This window comes from Hypanus sabinus, chromosome 7 (genome assembly GCF_030144855.1).
Source record: "Hypanus sabinus isolate sHypSab1 chromosome 7, sHypSab1.hap1, whole genome shotgun sequence".
In the NCBI taxonomy this organism is placed as follows: Eukaryota; Metazoa; Chordata; class Chondrichthyes; order Myliobatiformes; family Dasyatidae; genus Hypanus; species Hypanus sabinus.
Genome location: NC_082712.1, coordinates 117449458 through 117467502, shown reverse-complemented (window position 1 = coordinate 117467502; position 18045 = coordinate 117449458). Strand labels below are relative to the sequence as shown.

General features: G+C 44.6%; 1 protein-coding gene across 3 annotated transcripts in view; it reads right to left on the bottom strand.

Moving 5' to 3' along the window:
* Window positions 1-292: 292 nt before the first annotated feature.
* The window catches only part of phf21aa (PHD finger protein 21Aa), a 408208-nt gene continuing 390455 nt past the window's right edge, over window positions 293-18045 (bottom strand). For all 3 annotated transcript variants that reach the window (XM_059975460.1, XM_059975461.1, XM_059975463.1), the window contains 2 exons: window positions 14067-14170; window positions 293-2980 (listed from right to left, as the gene is read on the bottom strand). In XM_059975460.1, coding sequence (XP_059831443.1) covers window positions 2762-2980; window positions 14067-14170 — 323 coding nt within the window. In that variant the 3' untranslated portion in view covers window positions 293-2761. The remainder of the gene's footprint in view (window positions 2981-14066; window positions 14171-18045) is intronic.

Sequence of the window (18045 nt, the reverse complement as noted above, 5' to 3'; positions counted from 1 at the left end):
CTTTAAGTTTTGCTATACAATATCATTAAAAGTTCAGTTATCCAAGCTGGCAGAAGGTGAATATAGAAGATATTACTATCCAAGAGTTCATATATTTCAAATATCCAGAACTTAGTACTTTTTAAATGAAGTCTCCAGGAAATTAGAAATTTCACTTGATTTTCTCTCCCAATCTTAGTGTGCCAAATATTGACATGCACCTTTCCAAGCACCAATCAGCAAACTCATATCTGATCAGACTTGTCAATGTTGGTTTTACCAGACAAGTCATGCAGGAGACTTTAGAAGATACTCTAGGTGACATTGTGAAATTTATTTACGATAGTGATGAACAATGGAACACAAAGAAATGACAATGACTTCAAAAGTCATGAACTCAAGTGTTTTCCAAAGGCAATGTGAACTGAAACACAAGTTTTTGTATGTTAGCAAAGCATAACAATTTATAGCTTTTAACTCACAAACAGCCATTAACTGCTGCATGTGACAAATAGTGTACCAATAAGAAATGGTAGTAAATGTTAAATAAGGGCTAAATATGACCAGGACAGACTGTAGTAAAGGAAGGCAAGTAATATACTTTGGTAACATCTCCATGCCCACCAAGCAAAAAATCATGACAGTCTCTTTGAAACTGAACCAAGGCCAATTAAGAATGATTATGAACATTGGTGGCTTCATAATTGACTCACTGCAGTTACCAAATGACATTATGTATACAAGGTTATTTTGAAATATTTATGATTTTTCATATTATTAATTTAAATATCATTTTCCAGCTTATTCTCAAATAGGCATTATAATCGGCAGAACAGAACGTCCTAATAAAGGCAACAGAGACATTTACTGACAGGTTTGTCCTGACTGAGAAGAAAAGGAAGAATAAGTATCTATTTTCATGCAGGATTGTTGAGGGAAGCACTGATGTTAGGAGATACTGTAAAGAATAAAGAAATAAAGATTTTGGGATACATCCAGAAATGCTTCTGCAACCACTTTTTTTTTTATTTAAATTACTATTCAGCTTTCACCAATGAATATTTGGTTGCAAACCAAATCAGAAAAAAATCTTTTGGCTTTGAGATAGATTTTCTTCATGTTTATCTGTTATTTTTATAAATTGCAATGAGTATCAATTCAATGAAAAAATATCTTTAATATGACTAATGTTCAGAATTGGGTTTAAAAACTTTGTAAAAGACCAATACGAAGTAATGACAGAAAATCACTATCTTTGAAGAAAACTCCTCCCTCCCCTTCTTCCCAGAAAAAAAATGTTCTGTACATGCACCATTGTCAGAGTGGGTAGGCAGCAATCAGGAAAATTCAATTCTTCACATAGCTAGTTCAGAAGAAATTCCTTCTTCCATCTGCCATGTTGTTTGGTTAGTAATTACAAATATAAGTATAAATGGCTGAATTTTTCACTGTGCCAAAAGTAAAGGCAAGCACACTCTGATATGTTAAATTAAGTACAACCAACATTAAATATTAATGCAAATATAAATTTCCATTCTGGCTGTACTTGCACAACAAACAACAGACTTACTCCTTTTTCTTTACATTAACTGAAGACCTACGACCATTATACTTAACTGATCTCATTACCTGTTCAACCCACTTTTCATGAAGTTGGAAATAGTAAGAACTGTAAAACTGTTCCAGTATATTCCCCAGTAAACTGAAGATCATTCCCTGCAGGTTCAATATAGCTTTTGGCAGTTCAGACAATAGCAGATGTTTTTTTTACACGTACAGAGAGTCAGAGAAAGTGTGAGGGGTGTTTATGTGTGGGGCGTGTGTGTGTGTGTGGATGTGTGGGGGCTGTGTGTGTGTGTGTGTGTGGATGTGTGGGGGCTGTGTGTGTGGGATGTATATATATATAATATATATTTGCATTTTTATATATATATACAGAATCTGCTCAACTTCTAACACTTTGTTTTCTATAAATCACATCATTAGGAAACAAAAGCACTCAACAATTTTCATATCTAATTTGTTTAACACTAGGAAGACCTGAATATTTCCCAAACCTTGAACTCCCCCAAAATCTCAGGACAAATTCAGTCTGCCTGCCTTGTGTCTTTCCAGTGCCCAAGACACTGAAATAACTACTTGTACAATGAACAACCACATGACATTTTAAAATAAAGTTAAAAAGAAACACTCTTCATCAAAAGCCATGCATGGTTTTGGTGCCACCATATACCTTCCAAATAATAAACCTCCATTTGTTTTTTTTTCATATTTAAAACAAAATAGTAATATCATTGTACTCTGTGCTGTGCCCATTACGCAATGTACCTGTCTCTGGATGTACTTCTGATTCTGCCTTTGCTACTTCAGTCAAAGACCGGAACCAACATATACCCATGCCTTTCAACTTCTGCTTTCTGCACAACGTTTCCCCATCATATTGAACTGCATTAAATATCTGCTGTTCTGCTCAAGCAGTCCTGGACTTGAGAATCATGAATGCAATCCATGATCAGGGCAGATCATTAAGTCATGACCATTGTTTTCTAACTATTTCCCTGAAGAGTAGACAAACTAAAACCCAAATTGGTGGCAGCAGGCACACACTGGTATTTCACTTGGCTTGACGCTGGTTCTTACCAAGCTGGCGCTCCCAATGTGGATCTATAAGAACAAAATCCAGCACAGAATCCCCCTTCAATTGGCAAGTCAGGAACAACCTGTCACAATTTTGTTCCCAGAAAGGTTTGTAAGTTCTACAGTATCTAGCCCTTTCTCTCAGCTACTTGGTCTCTAAATTGCTGTCACAGTTCACTGGTGAAGGTTCAACGGTGGGAGCATTCATATAGTCTGTGGGGTTGTTGACAGCCTCATCTGTTGGTGAATCATTTTTTGTGAGCTGTATACCCTGGATCAGGTGTATTAGTCGTTTTACTTTTTCCAGCGAGGATTGCATATCCTTCTGTCGAGCGAGCAATGTGTTCTTCGTCTCCATACACTTCTAAAGAAAAAGGAAAAATCTCTCAGCAAAAAGTCATCAATTTTACTGAAAGGCATATTGATTCCATTTCTCTTGTAAGTTTTAAATTTCCAATTCCCCACTTTGGGAGACTCCACATTTATCCTTTTGCTAGTCTATACCAAACACCCCCATGGTACCAAATGAAATTCAGTGGTATAAGTCTGAAATTGCCCATTTCAGTTGAAACACAAGTAACAATATTAAATTAAATGTAGGAAGATCTTGGTGCTTTGGAAGAATAAAGTGATTTGGGGGCTCATAAGTTCAAGTTCATAAGGCACAGTTAGCGTCTAACAAAAAAGATCATAAAGCTCATGGGCTACACAGTTAGAAAAACTGAGTTAGAAAAGGTAAAATTTTAATAACACTAATCAGAATAATATAGTGCATTATTGTAGAAAGGATAAGGAAGCAATACAACACATCTAATGCAGATTCACTAAATGCTGTCTCAGCCAAGTGCAAATACAGAGATTGAGATTACTGTTGTTGAGATGATTCAGTATCTCAAAATTTTGATAATGTTGAGGCTTAATGAAGTCAATCAAATATTTAACTTGCTCATGAGAGGCATTGTAAATACTTCATCTATTTGTGCCTGTCATTCCTTGATACAGTTCAGGGTAGTGCATCGGGCACATATGTCAAAGGGTAAATTAGTCTGTATTTTTCCCAATATTAATCTGATTTGTGATAGATGTAATTCTGAGGGGGCCACTTTAACTCATGTTTTGGTCTTGCATAAAGTTGCAGAATTTTTGGAAAGATGTTTTTAAAACCTTATCTAAAGTGCTGGATCTGGACTTACAACCAAACTTATTTATAGCTATTTTTGGGATTATTCCATCGGAAGCAGGACATATTCCAGCTTCCGCTCAGCAGATGATAGCCTTTTCAACCTTATTGGCTAGGTTATTAAGCCAGTTTACTTAAATGGAAGGACCCTAACCCTCCTACCGCCTTTTATTGGCTTTCTCTATCATGTCCTGTTTAAGTCTGGAGAAAATAATAAGTCAAGGTATTGAATATATCCTTTAAATTTGAAGAAATCTGGCGACCTTTTATTCAACACTTTCATATAAAATTTTTGTACTGATTCTCTTCCAGCTATTTTTTCAAAACCTTGGATTTGATCAGAGAGCCTCTCTTCTCTTGGATTTTCTCTTAGGATGGACTGTCCTGTCCTTTTTTTTTCCCATTTAGAATAGTGGGTTTCTTTCCTCTTTTTTTAATATATAAAAATTTCTAATAGTCCTTCCTTTCTTCATAAACTAAGGAGAGTTATACATTCTATATCAAATTTATACTTTGTAGATCAACACTATGTGTGATTCTGATATTATTTATTTTACCTTCTGTGTGTATTGCTATTGACATATCTCCTATCTCCTCCTGTTTGTATACACACTTTAAAAAAAAATCAATAAAAAGATTGAAAAAAGAAAGAAAGAGACATTGATCGAATGGATAGTTAGAGGCTTTTTCTCAGGGTTGAAATGGCTAGCACGAGAGGACACAGCTTTCAGGTGCTTGGAAGTAGGTACAGAGGAGATGTTAGGGGTAAATTTTTTGACACAGAGTGGTGAGTGTGTGGAATGGGCTGCCGTCGACTGTGGTGGAGGAGGATACGATAGGGTTTTTTAAGAGACTCCTGGACAGGTACATGGAGCTCAGAAAAAGAGAGGGCTCTGGGTAACTCTAAGTAATTTCTAAGGTAAGGACATGTTCAGCAGTTTTGTGGGCTGAAGGGCCTGTATTGTGCTGTAGGTTTTCTATGTTTCTATATCTGGAAATACAGACTGAAATAGAAGCTAGAATTGTATAATTTATCTAATTGTCACTAAACATAACTGACTTTGTCCATGGATAATAATATATTTTCTTAGTTATAATAATTACTTTGATCTTCATCTTGGATTGTTCAAAAGCATTCTGAAGTACTTTTATTTTTCACTTTGCACACAAGATGCCTACAACTTTTTTTTAACATAAATTACCATTGGCAAGGGCAGTATTTATTGCCCATTCTTAACTATTCTTAAGAAGGTGGCAACTACATTCTTGAATTATTATAGTTCTTCTGCGAAAGTTATCTGCATAAGGATAAGGAATACCAGGATTTGGACCCAGTGATAAAAAACTTCCATGCATGGATATGTCTCGGGGAGGAATTTGCAGGGTGATAGTGTTTCCATAAGCCTAATCTCCTCGTCTTTCTTGGTGGGATATTTTGCTGGGGAAACATAGGCAAGTAACTACAGGCCATTTTATAGCTTGCACATATTGCAGCCACAGTGCACCAGCAGTGTAAAGAAGGGATACATTAAATGTCATATGTCCATCCATTCCCTCAGTCTATCCGTATTATCAAGTCTACCAATACCCTCCCTGTTCTTTACTGATTTCCAACTCATGACTCCTCAGCAACGTCTGGAATGGTGCTTTATACACCAACATCCAAGTCATTCATATGCTTCAAAAAGGCCAGCAGTCTTAAACTGACCTTTAGAAAACAGTCACTGCAACTTCCCCAGCCCAAGAAATAGTTCTTCATCTAGACTCTTACCTATCCCCAAATCAAAATTATATCCAGGCTGTCATGGACCATTTTATTCCATTGACTAACAAACCAATCACATTGCACTTTACCAAGTGCCTTCTGAAACTCTAGAACATTACTTGCATTGCCTTGTAGCGGTGTGCTACAAGCAGCGCTAAAATTACGACACAGAGTCGGTAACTGCAGTCGAAGGAAAAAACTTTATTCGAAAACTTCAGCCTCACTTTTAAGCCTCTGTCAACCGGCCCCCCATGGCGAAGAGGCTCCAAAGCTCTGTGCTCGCAAACCCCCGTAGGCTATCTAATTGTGAGTCGGTTCGCATACGCTAGGAAATGAGCCGCCACATAACCCCCCCCCAGAACCGGCGATACACCCCCCAATGTCCACAGCCTGGGCCAGAACCTGCTTGGGAGGTCGGCCTCTGCGCCGAGGCGCCGGAAACTCGGCCGGTTGCGCCAGGTCCACATGGGCTGGCTTGAGGCGGTCCACCGTGAAAACCTCCTCCTTCCCCCCAACGTCCAGCACGAACGTGGACCCGTTGTTCCGGAGCACCGTAAACGGCCCCTCGTATGGCCGCTGCAGCGGTGGCCGATGCCCGCCCCTTCGTACAAACACAAACTTACAGTTCCGTAGGTCTTTGGGTACGCAGGTCGGGTGCCGCCCATGCTGTGAAGTGGGTATGGGGGCCAGGCTACCGAGCTTCTCGCGAAGTCTGCCCAGGACTGCAGCGGGTTCTTCCTCTTGCCCCCTCGGGGCTGGTAGGAACTCCCCGGGGACGGCCAGGGGCGCGCCGTATACCAGCTCGGCCGACGAGGCGTGCAGGTCGTCCTTGGGCGCTGTGCGGATGCCGAGAAGGACCCAGGGAAGCTCGTCCGCCCAGTTGGCTCCTCGCAGGCAGGCCATGAGGGCCGACTTCAGGTGACGGTGGAAACGCTCCACTAGCCCGTTCGACTGTGGGTGGTAGGCAGTGGTGTGGTGCAGCTGAGTCCCCAAAAGGCTGGCCATAGCTGACCACAGGCTGGAGGTGAACTGGGCGCCTCTGTCGGAGGTAATGTGGGCTGGTACACCAAAGCGGGATATCCAGGTGGCGATCAGGGCTCGGGCGCAAGATTCGGAGGTGGTGTCGGTGAGCGGGACCGCCTCTGGCCATCTTGTGAACCGGTCCACGATAGTCAGGAGGTAACGCGCTCCGCGCGACACTGGCAGGGGGCCCACGATATCCACATGAATGTGGTCGAAACGCCGGTGGGCGGGATGGAACTGCTGCGGTGGGGCTTTGGTGTGCCGCTGAACCTTGGCCGTCTGGCAGTGCATGCACGTTCTGGCCCATTCACTGACCTGTTTGCGGAGTCCGTGCCAAACGAACCTGCTGGAAACCATCCGGACAGTTGTCCGGATGGAGGGATGCGCCAAGTTATGAATGGAGTCGAAAACACGTCGCCGCCAGGCTGCAGGGACGACCGGACGGGGCCGGCCGGTGGCGACGTCACAGAGTAGGGTCCTCTCACCTGGGCCCACGGGGAGGTCCTGGAGCTGCAAACCAGAGACTGCAGTCCTGTAACTCGGAATCTCCTCATCTACCTGCTGTGCCTCTGCCAGTGCCTCAAAGTCTACCCCTTGGGAAAGGGCATGAACGGTAGGGCGAGAGAGCGCATCCGCCACGACATTGTCCTTACCCGAGACGTGCCGGACATCCGTTGTGTATTCAGAGATGTAGGACAGGTGGCGTTGCTGGCGGGATGACCAGGGGTCGGATGCTTTCGTAAACGCAAAGGTAAGCGGTTTGTGGTCCGTGAACGCGGTGAAGGGCCGACCTTCTAGGAAGTACCTGAAATGCCGGATTGCCAGGTAGAGCGCCAACAGTTCCCGGTCAAAAGCACTGTACTTGAGCTCGGGTGGCCGCAGGTGTTTGCTGAAAAACGCCAGGGGTTGCCAGCGACCTGCGATGAGCTGCTCCAGCACCCCACCGACTGCCGTGTTTGATGCGTCCACTGTGAGGGCGGTAGCGGTGTCCATTCTGGGATGTACTAGCATTGCGGCGTCAGCCAAAGCTTCCTTCGTTTGAACGAAAGCGGCGGCGGACTCCTCGTCCCAGGTAATGTCCTTGCTCGGACCCGACATCAGGGCGAACAGGGGGCGCATGATCCGGGCAGCTGAAGGGAGGAAGCGGCGGTAGAAATTGACCATACCTACGAATTCCTGAAGGCCTTTGATCGTGGTGGGTCGGGGGAAGTGGCGGACCGCATCTACCTTAGCGGGCAGAGGGGTTGCCCCGTCTTTAGTAATCCTGTGGCCCAGGAAGTCAATGGTATCAAGTCCGAACTGGCATTTGGCAGGGTTGATTGTAAGACCGTACTCACTCAGTCGGGCGCAGAGTTGACGGAGGTGGGACAGATGCTCCTGACGACTGCCGCTGGCTATGAGGATGTCATCCAAATAGATGAACGCGAAGTCCAGGTCCCGTCCCACCGCGTCCATTAACCGCTGGAACGTCTGTGCGGCATTCTTCAGGCCGAACGGCATGCGGAGGAACTCGAAGAGGCCAAACGGGGTGATGAGAGCCGTTTTGGGGACGTCGTCAGGATGCACCGGGATTTGATGGTACCCTCGGACAAGGTCGACCTTGGAGAAGATCCGGGCGCCGTGCAGGTTTGCCGCAAAGTCCTGAATGTGCGGCACAGGGTAGCGGTCCGGTGTGGTAGCCTCGTTCAGCCTGCGGTAGTCGCCGCACGGTCTCCAGCCCCCCGTCGCTTTGGGCACCATGTGCAGGGGGGAAGCCCAGGGGCTGTCGGACCGCCGGATGATCCCCAATTCCCCCATTCTCTGGAACCCCTCCTTCGCCAGTCGGAGCTTGTCCGGGGGAAGCCGCCGAGCATGGGCATGGAGGGGTGGTCCCTGTGTCGGGATGTGGTGCTGTACGCCGTGCCTGGGCATGGCTGCTGTGAACTGCGGTGCCAGAACCGATGGGAACTCCGCCAGGACCCTGGTGAAGTCGTTGTCGGACAGCGTGATGGAGCTGAGGTGAGGGGCTGGCAACTGGGCCGCGCCCAGGGAGAACGTCTGAAAGGTCTCGGCGTGTACCAGTCTCTTCCTGGGCAGGTCAACCAGCAGGCTGTGAGCTCGCAAAAAATCCGCACCCAGAAGCGGTTGGGCTACGGCTGCCAGTGTGAAGTCCCACGTGAACTGGCTGGGGCCGAACAGTAGCTGCACCTGACGGGTGCCATAGGTCCTTACTGTGCTGCCATTCACGGCCCTCAGGGGGGGACCCGGTGCCCTGCTGCGGGTGTCGTAACTCGTCGGAGGTAAAACGCTGATCTCAGCCCCAGTATCGACCAAAAACCGGCGTCCCGACCTTCTATCCCACACATACAGGAGGCTATCCCGATGGCCAGCCGCCGTAGCCATCAGCGGCGGCTGGCCCTGGCGTTTCCCGGGAACTTGCAGGGCGGGCGGCAACGGCGGGCTTCTGCGCCCCACCGCTGGTGGTAGAAGCACCAGTGTTCATTGGGCCGGGGGTTAGTGGGCTCTGCGGCCGGGCCCGGACTGGTTTGCTGCCGGGAGCGTGGCTGGGAGATCTGTGCGATGGACGCCCCGCTCACCTTTTTGGCGTTCCACAGCAAGTCCGCCTGGGCTGCCACCTTCCGGGGGTCACTGAAATCCGCGTCGGACAGCAGCAGGCGTATGTTCTCGGGCAGCTGCTCCAGGAACGCCTGCTCAAACATGAGGCCTGTGTGTCCCTCGGCCAGAGACAACATCTCATTCATTAAAGCCGATGGAGGTCTGTCGCCCAAGCCATCCAGGTGCAGTAAACGGTCAGCCCGCTCGCGCCGTGAGAGTCCGAAAGTCCTGAGGAGCAGGGCTTTGAATTCCGTGTACTTGCCGTCTGCCGGGGGCGACTGTACGAACTCCGCGACCTGGGCAGCTGTGTCCTGGTCGAGGGAGCCCACCACGTAGTAGTAGCGGGTGTCTTCCGAGGTGATCCGGCGAACGTGGAATTGGGCTTCGGCTTGCTGGAACCATAGGTCCGGGCGCTGTGTCCAGAAACCCGGCAGTTTCAACGAAACCGCATGAACAGAGGCGGCGTCGGTCATTTCTGGTCCAAAAATCGTTTGGACCGTCGGGGTCACCAATTGTAGCGGTGTGCTACACGCAGCGCTAAAATTACGACACGGAGTCGGTAACTGCAGTCGAAGGAAAAAACTTTATTCGAAAACTTCAGCCTCACTTTTAAGCCTCTGTCAACCGGCCCCCCATGGCGAAGAGGCTCCAAAGCTCTGTGCTCGCAAACCCCCGTAGGCTATCTAATTGTGAGTCGGTTCGCATACGCTAGGAAATGAGCCGCCACAGCCTCATAAATCTTCAGCTACCCTGAAAAATTCAATCAAGTTGCTGAAATAAATTCTGACTTATGTTGACTTGTACACACCCATCTGAATAATTACTGATGTAGTCTCTGATTGTACTTGCATACTTCTCTGCTGCTGAGGTTAAAACTATAGCCTGCAGTTCCTTTCTCATCTTACAGACTACTGACCAAGCTCTCCTGTACACTTTGAAAGCTTGGTGTGCTAATTCTGAAAGCAAGTCTATTTTCTGCCTGGTTTATATTTAGCATCACATTTATATTTAATCAGTAAAACAATTAGAAAAATAATGTTGTAGGATCTTTTTCTCATTTTTTTTTGAAGAAAGAAAGATTGGTTAAAAGAAAAAAAAAATCATGCTCTAAAAATAGAATCCCAGAGCACTTGTCCGTTCAAGGTACATTTATATACAATTATATACATCTCATCATTCTGAAAACTATTTTGTTCCAAATCATGTTATAAGAAACAAAATAAAGTTAGTTAATGCATGCATACTTCATTAAGAGAACTAAGACAAAATTTCCTCAGAAATTTCATATTATTATGTGCGCTATGCATATATCTAATCAATTATACAAACCATAGAATGGCTCATTGAATCATATACAATTTATAATGATTTGGAGCAAGAAGGCTGCTAGTGGAATGGCTAAGGATTTCTGGAGCGAAGGCATTTTACTACTCGGAATAAAAGAGAGGCAAGACTGCGCAGGTGCATGACGTCAGCCAGTAGAGTGGGAAAAGTTTAAAAAGGCAAGGAATCTTGAGCGGTTTTAGATTTGGAGCACGAACGCTGTGAATGGAACAGCTAAGGATTTCCGAAGCGAAGGCATTTTACTACTTAGGGTAAGAGAGGCAAGATTGTGCAGGCGCAACGTCAGCCAGTAGAGCAGGAGAAGTTTAAAAAGACTGCCATATCCAGCGGGCAGCAGAGTGAGAAGTAGTGGAGCGATAGGGCTTTGGCTCAGTGGGCTTAGATGGTAACGAGGTGAGGTAGGTTTACTTGTGTTAATTGCGGAAAGGAAGCATGTGTGTGAGGCCGGTTTTCTGTGCTTGGTGTCAGATGTGGGAGTCCTGGAGTCTCCCGGCCTCCAGGACGGCCATATCTGCACCTGGTATGCCTAGCAGCAGCTCCTAAGAAACCACGTAAGGGAACTGGAGATGCAGCTCGATGACCTTGGTCTAGTCAGGGAGAGCGAGGAGGTGATAGAAAGGAGTTATAGACAGGTGGTCACACCAGGGCCACAGGAGACAGACAGTGGGTAACAGTCAGGAGAGGGAAGGGCAAGAGTCAGGTACTAGAGAGTACCCCTGTGGCTGTACCCCTTGACAATAAGTATTCCTGTTTGAATACTGTTGGGGAGAGGGAGACAGCCTACCTGGGGGAAGCAACAGTGGTTGTGCCTCTGGCACAGAGTCCGGCCTTGTGGCTCAGAAGGGAAGGGAAAGGAAGAGGAAGTCAATAGTGATAGGGGACTCTATAGTTAGGGGGTCAGACAGGCAATTCTGTGGACACAAGAAAGAAACTTGGATGGTAGTTTGCCTCCCAGGTGCCAGGGTCCAGGATGTTTCAGATTGCATCCACGATATCCTGCAGTCAGAGGGAGAACAGCCAGAGGTCATGATACATATTGGTACCAATGACATAGGTAGGAAAAGGGAAGAGGTCCTGAAATCAGACTACAGGGAGTTAAGGAAGGAAGTTGAGAAGCAGGACCACAAATGTAGTAATCTCCGGATTACTGCCTGTGAGAGTCAATATAGGAATAGAATGAGGTAGACGATAAATACATGGCTGAGGGATTGGAACAGGGGGCAGGAATTCAGACTTCTGGATCATTGGGACCTCTTTTGGGGCAGGTGTGACCTGTACAAAAAGGACGGGTTGCAATTGAATCCCGGGGGACCAATATCCTGGTGGGGATGTTTGCTAAGGCTACTGGGGAGAGTTTAAATTAGAATTGCTGGGGGGTGGGGTGGGAACTGAACTGAAAAGACTGGGGAAGAGGCAGTTGGCTCACAAATAGAGAAAACTTGGAGACTGTGTGTAAGGGAGGATAGGTAGGTAATAGAGAAGGGACACACTCAGACTGACAGTTTGAGATGTCTCTATTTAAACACAAGGAGTATTGTGAACAAAGCGGATGAGCTTAGAGTGTGGATCAGCACCTAGAGCTATGATGTGATGGCCATTACAGAGACTTGGATGGCTCATGGACCGGAATGGTTACTTCAAGTGCCGGGTTTTAGATGTTTCAGAAAGGACAGGGAGGGGGGCAAAAGAGGTGGGGGCGTGGCACTGTTGATCAGAGAGAGTGTCACGGCTGCAGAAAAGGTAGAAGTCATGGAGGGATTGTCCACTGAGTCTCTGGGTAGAAGTTAGGAACAAGAAGGGGTCAATAACTCTACTGGGTGTTTTTTATAGGCCACCTAATAGTAACAAGGATATTGAGGGGCGGATAGGGAAAGGGATCCTGGAAAGGTGTAATAATAACGGAGTTGTCATGGTGGGAGATTTTAATTTCCCAAATATCGATTGGCATCTCCCAAGAGCAAGGGGTTTAGATGGGGCGGAATTTGTTAGGTGTGTTCAGTATAGTTTCTTGACACAATATGTAGATAAGCCTACAAGAGGAGAGGCTGTACTTGATCTGGTATTGGGAAATGAACCTGGTCAGGTGTCAGATCTCTCAGTGGGAGAGCATTTTGGAGATAGTGATCATAATTCTATCTCCTTTACAATAGCATTGGAGAGAGATAGGAACAGACAAGTTGGAAAAGCGTTTAATTGGAGTAAGGGGAATTATGAGGCTATCAGGCAGGAACTTAGAAGCTTAAATTGGGACCAGATGTTCTCAGGGAAAGGTATGGAAGAAATATGGCAAATGTTCAGGGGATATTTGTATGGAGTTCTGCATAGGTACGTTCCAATGAGACAGGGAAGTTATGGTAGGGTACAGGAACTGTGGTGTACAAAGGCTGTAATAAATCTATAGTAATGATAAGTCCATCAGATGCTTAAAGCAGCTATGCAGGTTGACTCTGTGGTTAAGAAGACATACGGTGTATTTGCCGTCATCAATCGTGGAACTGAATTTAGGAGCCGAGAGGTAATGTTGCAACTATGTAGGACCCTGGTCAGACCCCACTTGGAGTACTGTGCACAGTTCTGGTCGCCTCACTACAGGAAGGATGTGGAAACTATAGAAAGGGTGCAGAGGAGACTTACAAGGATTTTGCCTGGATTGGGGAGCATGCCTTATGAGAATAGGTTGAGTGAACTCAGCCTTTTCTCCTTGGAGCGACGGAGGATAAGAGGTGACCTGATAGAGGTGTATAAGATGATGAGAGGCATTAATCATGTGGATAGTCGGAGGCATTTTCCCAGAGCTGAAATGGTTGCCACACGAGGACATAGGTTTAAGGTGCTGGGGAGTAGGTACAGAGGAGATGTTGGGGTAAGTTTTTTTGTGCAGAAAGTGATAAGTGTGTGGAATGGGCTGCCAGCAGCGGTGGTGGTGGTGGCCTTTTAAGAGACTTTTGGATAGGTACATGGAGCTTAAAAAAATGGAGGGCTATGGGTAAACCTAGTAATTTCTAAGGTAGGGATACATTTGGCACAACTTTGTGGGCTGAAGGGCCTGTATTGTGCTGTAGATTTTCTATGTTTCTATAACTCCAGTGGACTTTCAGCCCATCTTGCCCATGACAATTGAAGAAGTGCTACCAACTTAATCCCATCTTCCAGCACTTGATATGTAGCCATCTAAGTGACATCAAATCTTAAACTTTTAAACTTAAATGTTTGGTAAGTAGCAATGGAAAGGAGTAAAATCTGAGCGTCTGATTCATAAGCTGCAATCTCTCTATTCATTTTAAAGTAGGTATTGAATCAATTCCTGCTGGGTAGGGGATATAATTTTTTTTGGTTAGACACTAAAATGATTCATGGATTGAAGCACTGCAGCTTAAAATGCTTATGACTAACATAAGATGTGATTTCTTTTCTCCAAAATCTGCTTCTTATGCATGAAAAACAAACTACAAAGCATCTGTTACATCTCAGGAAACTTAGCATGATGGTTTACAGGTTTATGCCAGGGCAAACTGCTCTTATCTTCAGAGCTGATTTACTCACCGTTATGGAGTTGCTCAGCTGTTTAACTTTCTGTTCCAACTGTTCTCGCTCTTGCTTTAGTTCTGCGCTCCATTTTAACAACTTTTGTTTTTCCTCTTCTTTTGCTGGAAAATAGCGAAATTTTTAGAAGCTAAACTACACAAATCCAATGCTCAAAGAATGTCACCAATACTCATCCAAGACTGCCTCACAACTGAAAAATGGGACAAAGTATGGAAGTACCATTTTCATCTAAAATCTTAAACAAGGATATTGCACACCTTTCAATTTTCCTCAGAGCACTTTTGTTCTTATGTTTTTGATTACACATAATAATCTAGTGATTTTATAAAATGTAACACAAAGTATTTGCCTATGAAGTTTCAGCTAGGATGTTCAAACTTAATTTTAAGTAAATCAACACATACAAACAAGCTGGATGAACTCAGCAGGTCAGGCAGCATCCGTTGAAACGAGCAGTCAATGCTTTGAGCTGAGACCCTTCGTCAGGACTGAAGAAGGAGGGGACAGGGGCCCTATAAAGAAAGTGCAAGTGTAAGTGCTACACCTGTCCCTACACCTCCTCCACCATTCAGGGCCCCTAACAGTCCTTCCAGGTGAGGCAACACTTTACTTGTGAGTCTGTTGGGGTCATCTGTTGTATCCGGTGCTCCCGGTGTGGCCAACACAGATTGGGGGACCACTTTGTCGAGCACCTCCGCTCCGTCCGCCACAACAGACAGGATCTCCCGGTTGCCACCCACTTCAACTCTGCTTCACATTCCCATTTGGATATGTCCATGCATGGCCTCCTCTACTGCCACGATGAGGCCAAACTCAGGTTGGAGGAGCAACACCTCATATACTGTCTGGGTAGTCTCCAGCCCTTTGGTATGATCATCAAATTCTCCAACTTCTGGTAATTCCCCCCGTCTCCCTTCCTCCATCCCACTTTCACTCTGCCTCCTCCTCCAGCTGCCTATTACCTCTCTCATGATTCTGCCTTCTACTACCCATAGTGCTTTCCCCTTACATTCCTTCATCTCTCCTGCCTATCCCCTCCCCCCACCCCTGATCTTTCCTCTGATTGGTTTTTCACCTGGCACCTTCCACCCTCCCCCCACCTTCTTTATAGGGCCCCTGCCCCCTCCTCCTTCAGTCCTGACGAAGGGTCTCAGCTCGAAACATTGACTGCTCATTTCAACGGGTGCTGCCCGACCTGCTGAGTTCATTTAGCTTGTCTGTACATGTTGATTTGACCACAGTATCTGCAGAGTACTTTGTGCTTTAATTTTAAGTAAAAATCTTCCTTCACAAAAACTTGGTTGTACTGCCATAGAAGCAGTTAAAATCATGCTAGACCTTCTGGGAAGAAACCCTTGGCATTCATGGTGCCACAGGCACAAACCTAAGTTCTAGATGGAAAGAAATGCAGAAAGCATCCAACATAGAGATCACTGATTTCATAGCAGTGATCCTTAGCTTTTTTTCTGTTGCATGGGAATCACCTCTTGTGCTGCTTGTGTTATGCTGTCTCTGAGATTTTCTCATTACTGTTCTATAATAGTGATGTTTTGTAAAGCCTCAAATTTGTTCTTCACCGTTATTTGAAATTCATTTTTGATGTCACTGTTTTTTCTCAAAAGTCCCAAATTCAGCTTTGGCTCTACTCTTGGTCTTTTAAGCTTTCTGAGTCTCGGGTCCATCATACTGATTATTGGTACGTGATCACCGTAGCAGTCTGCACCCGGATATGTTTTGCATGATTTCAGAGCATTTCTATATCTTCTCCTTATAAGCATGTAATCAATCTGGTTTCTTGTGTTATCCCCTGGGCTCTTCCATGTCCAAACTATTCTCAGGTGTTACTTGAAGATGGTATTACCAATTATATAATCTTTTTCTGTGACCCATGTAGCTAGTCGTTCACCTCTCTCATTTCTCTCACCTATGCTGTAATGCCCAATATTGTCCTTTTCCCAGTCTTGCCTACTTTTGCATTGAAGTCACCTTGAGTAATGGTATTTTCTGAGCTTTTACATTGTCTTAATGCTGTTTCTAGTTCGTCAAAAAATTGTTCGATGTCTTCTTCACTGCTGTCTGCTGTTGGGGCATAAACTTGAACTATGTTAATGTCAAAAGGTTTTGCATGTGGTTTCACAAGTAACATTCGATCTGATATTGTCCAATAGCCTTTTATTGATATTGCATGTTCTTCATCTAACATAATTCCAGCACCTTTTTCATGTATTTCTCCTCCTGAGTAAATGACGGTATAGCTCTCTGAGCTTGTTTTACCAGCTCCTTTCCATCTCATCTCGCACATTCCCAAGATGTTGATTTTTAACCTTTCCATTTCCTGTTTGATGTTGTCTAGTTTACTAGGTTGGTTAATGGTTCTTACATTCCAGGTTGCTAGTCTGATCTACTTTGCTAAAAAAGCTAAAAAGAAATGGATGACAGAAGAAATTCTAAATCTTATGGAACAAAGAAGAAACTGTAAGGAAAACTAGGAAGCCTATGTATCCTTGTATGCACAGACAACAACCAAGTGCAAGGAAGCAAATGAAAAGTGGCTTAAGGACAAATGTGAGTTAATAGAACAATTGCAGAAGACCAACAATAGCAAACGCATGCACAGCAAGATCAAACAGGTCACAAATCAGGAGAAAAGCGGGGCAACAAGATGTATAAAAGCAAAAGATGGATCTACAATTATGGAAAAAGGAAAAATAATGCAAAGATGGTTAGAATACATCAAAGACCTATATGACAACAAAGACCGAGAGGACAACTTTGAGATTGGCAACAACAACGAGGGTCCAGCAATACTGACAGAAGAAGTGGAACATACTATGAAGAAAATTTGAAAGGGGAAATCATCAGAACCAGATAATATTCCGGTTGAATTGTATGAAGCTCTAGAAGATTTTGGTGTAGAGAAATTAACAGTCTTATTGAATAGAATATACAACAGCGACAAAGTACCAGAAGATCTTTTAAAGAAAGTATTCATTGCACTGTCAAAGAAACCAGGTGCAACGAGTGCGGACAACACAGAACGATTAGTTTAATGAGCTATCTCACAAAAATTCTACTTAGAATCATCATGCTCAGAATAAGAAACAAAATTAAACCAGAGATCAGTGAAGAACAGTGCGGCTTTGTCGAAGGCAAGGGAACATCAAACGCAACTTATATTCTCAGGAGTATTATCGAAAGGTCAATAGAAATACAACAAGACCTATACTTCTGTTTCATTGACTACACAAAAGCCTTTGACACAGTGAAACACCAAGTCATCATGAAAATGCTTAAATATATTAATATCGACGGAAAAGATCTAAGAATAATCAGGAATCTCTACTGCAACAAAGGTGCAGTCATACGGATAGACAATGAGATTGGTGAATATCAGCCAATAAAGCGAGGAGTCAGACAGGGTTGTGTTCTATCACGATGTGACCAGCTCCTCCACTAATGAAAATTGCAAGATAGTCCAAAGCATACACAATGGAAGACATCACCTTAAACGCCTCAACAAAGTTACGTTGCAGGGCACTTTATTTTTCCATATTGCATCTCAGGAAGCTGTTAATTGGATTGGCATAGTGGAAGCGCGGATACAGGGAATTTCATTTTATATGATAGAAAAATTAAATGAAGAACTCTTGACAGACACAGAGCAAAGTTTCCTTCCCCTCTTCTGATTTCTAGCAAAATGAATCATGCTGCATCTCTGATAGCCAAAATGATTTTCCTAACAAGTTAGAAAGTCAGAGTTATACAGCACAGAAAAGAGAATCTTTGGTCCAACTTGTCGATACTAACCAAGTTGTCTAACTGAGCTGGTCCTGTTTGTCTGCATTGCCTCATTCCCTCTCCTTTCCTATTAATGTACTTGTCCAAATGACTTTCATAAATTGTAATTATACCCATCTCTATTATTACTTCTGGTAGCTTGCTCCTATACTCACCACCTTTCATATGAAAAACGTGC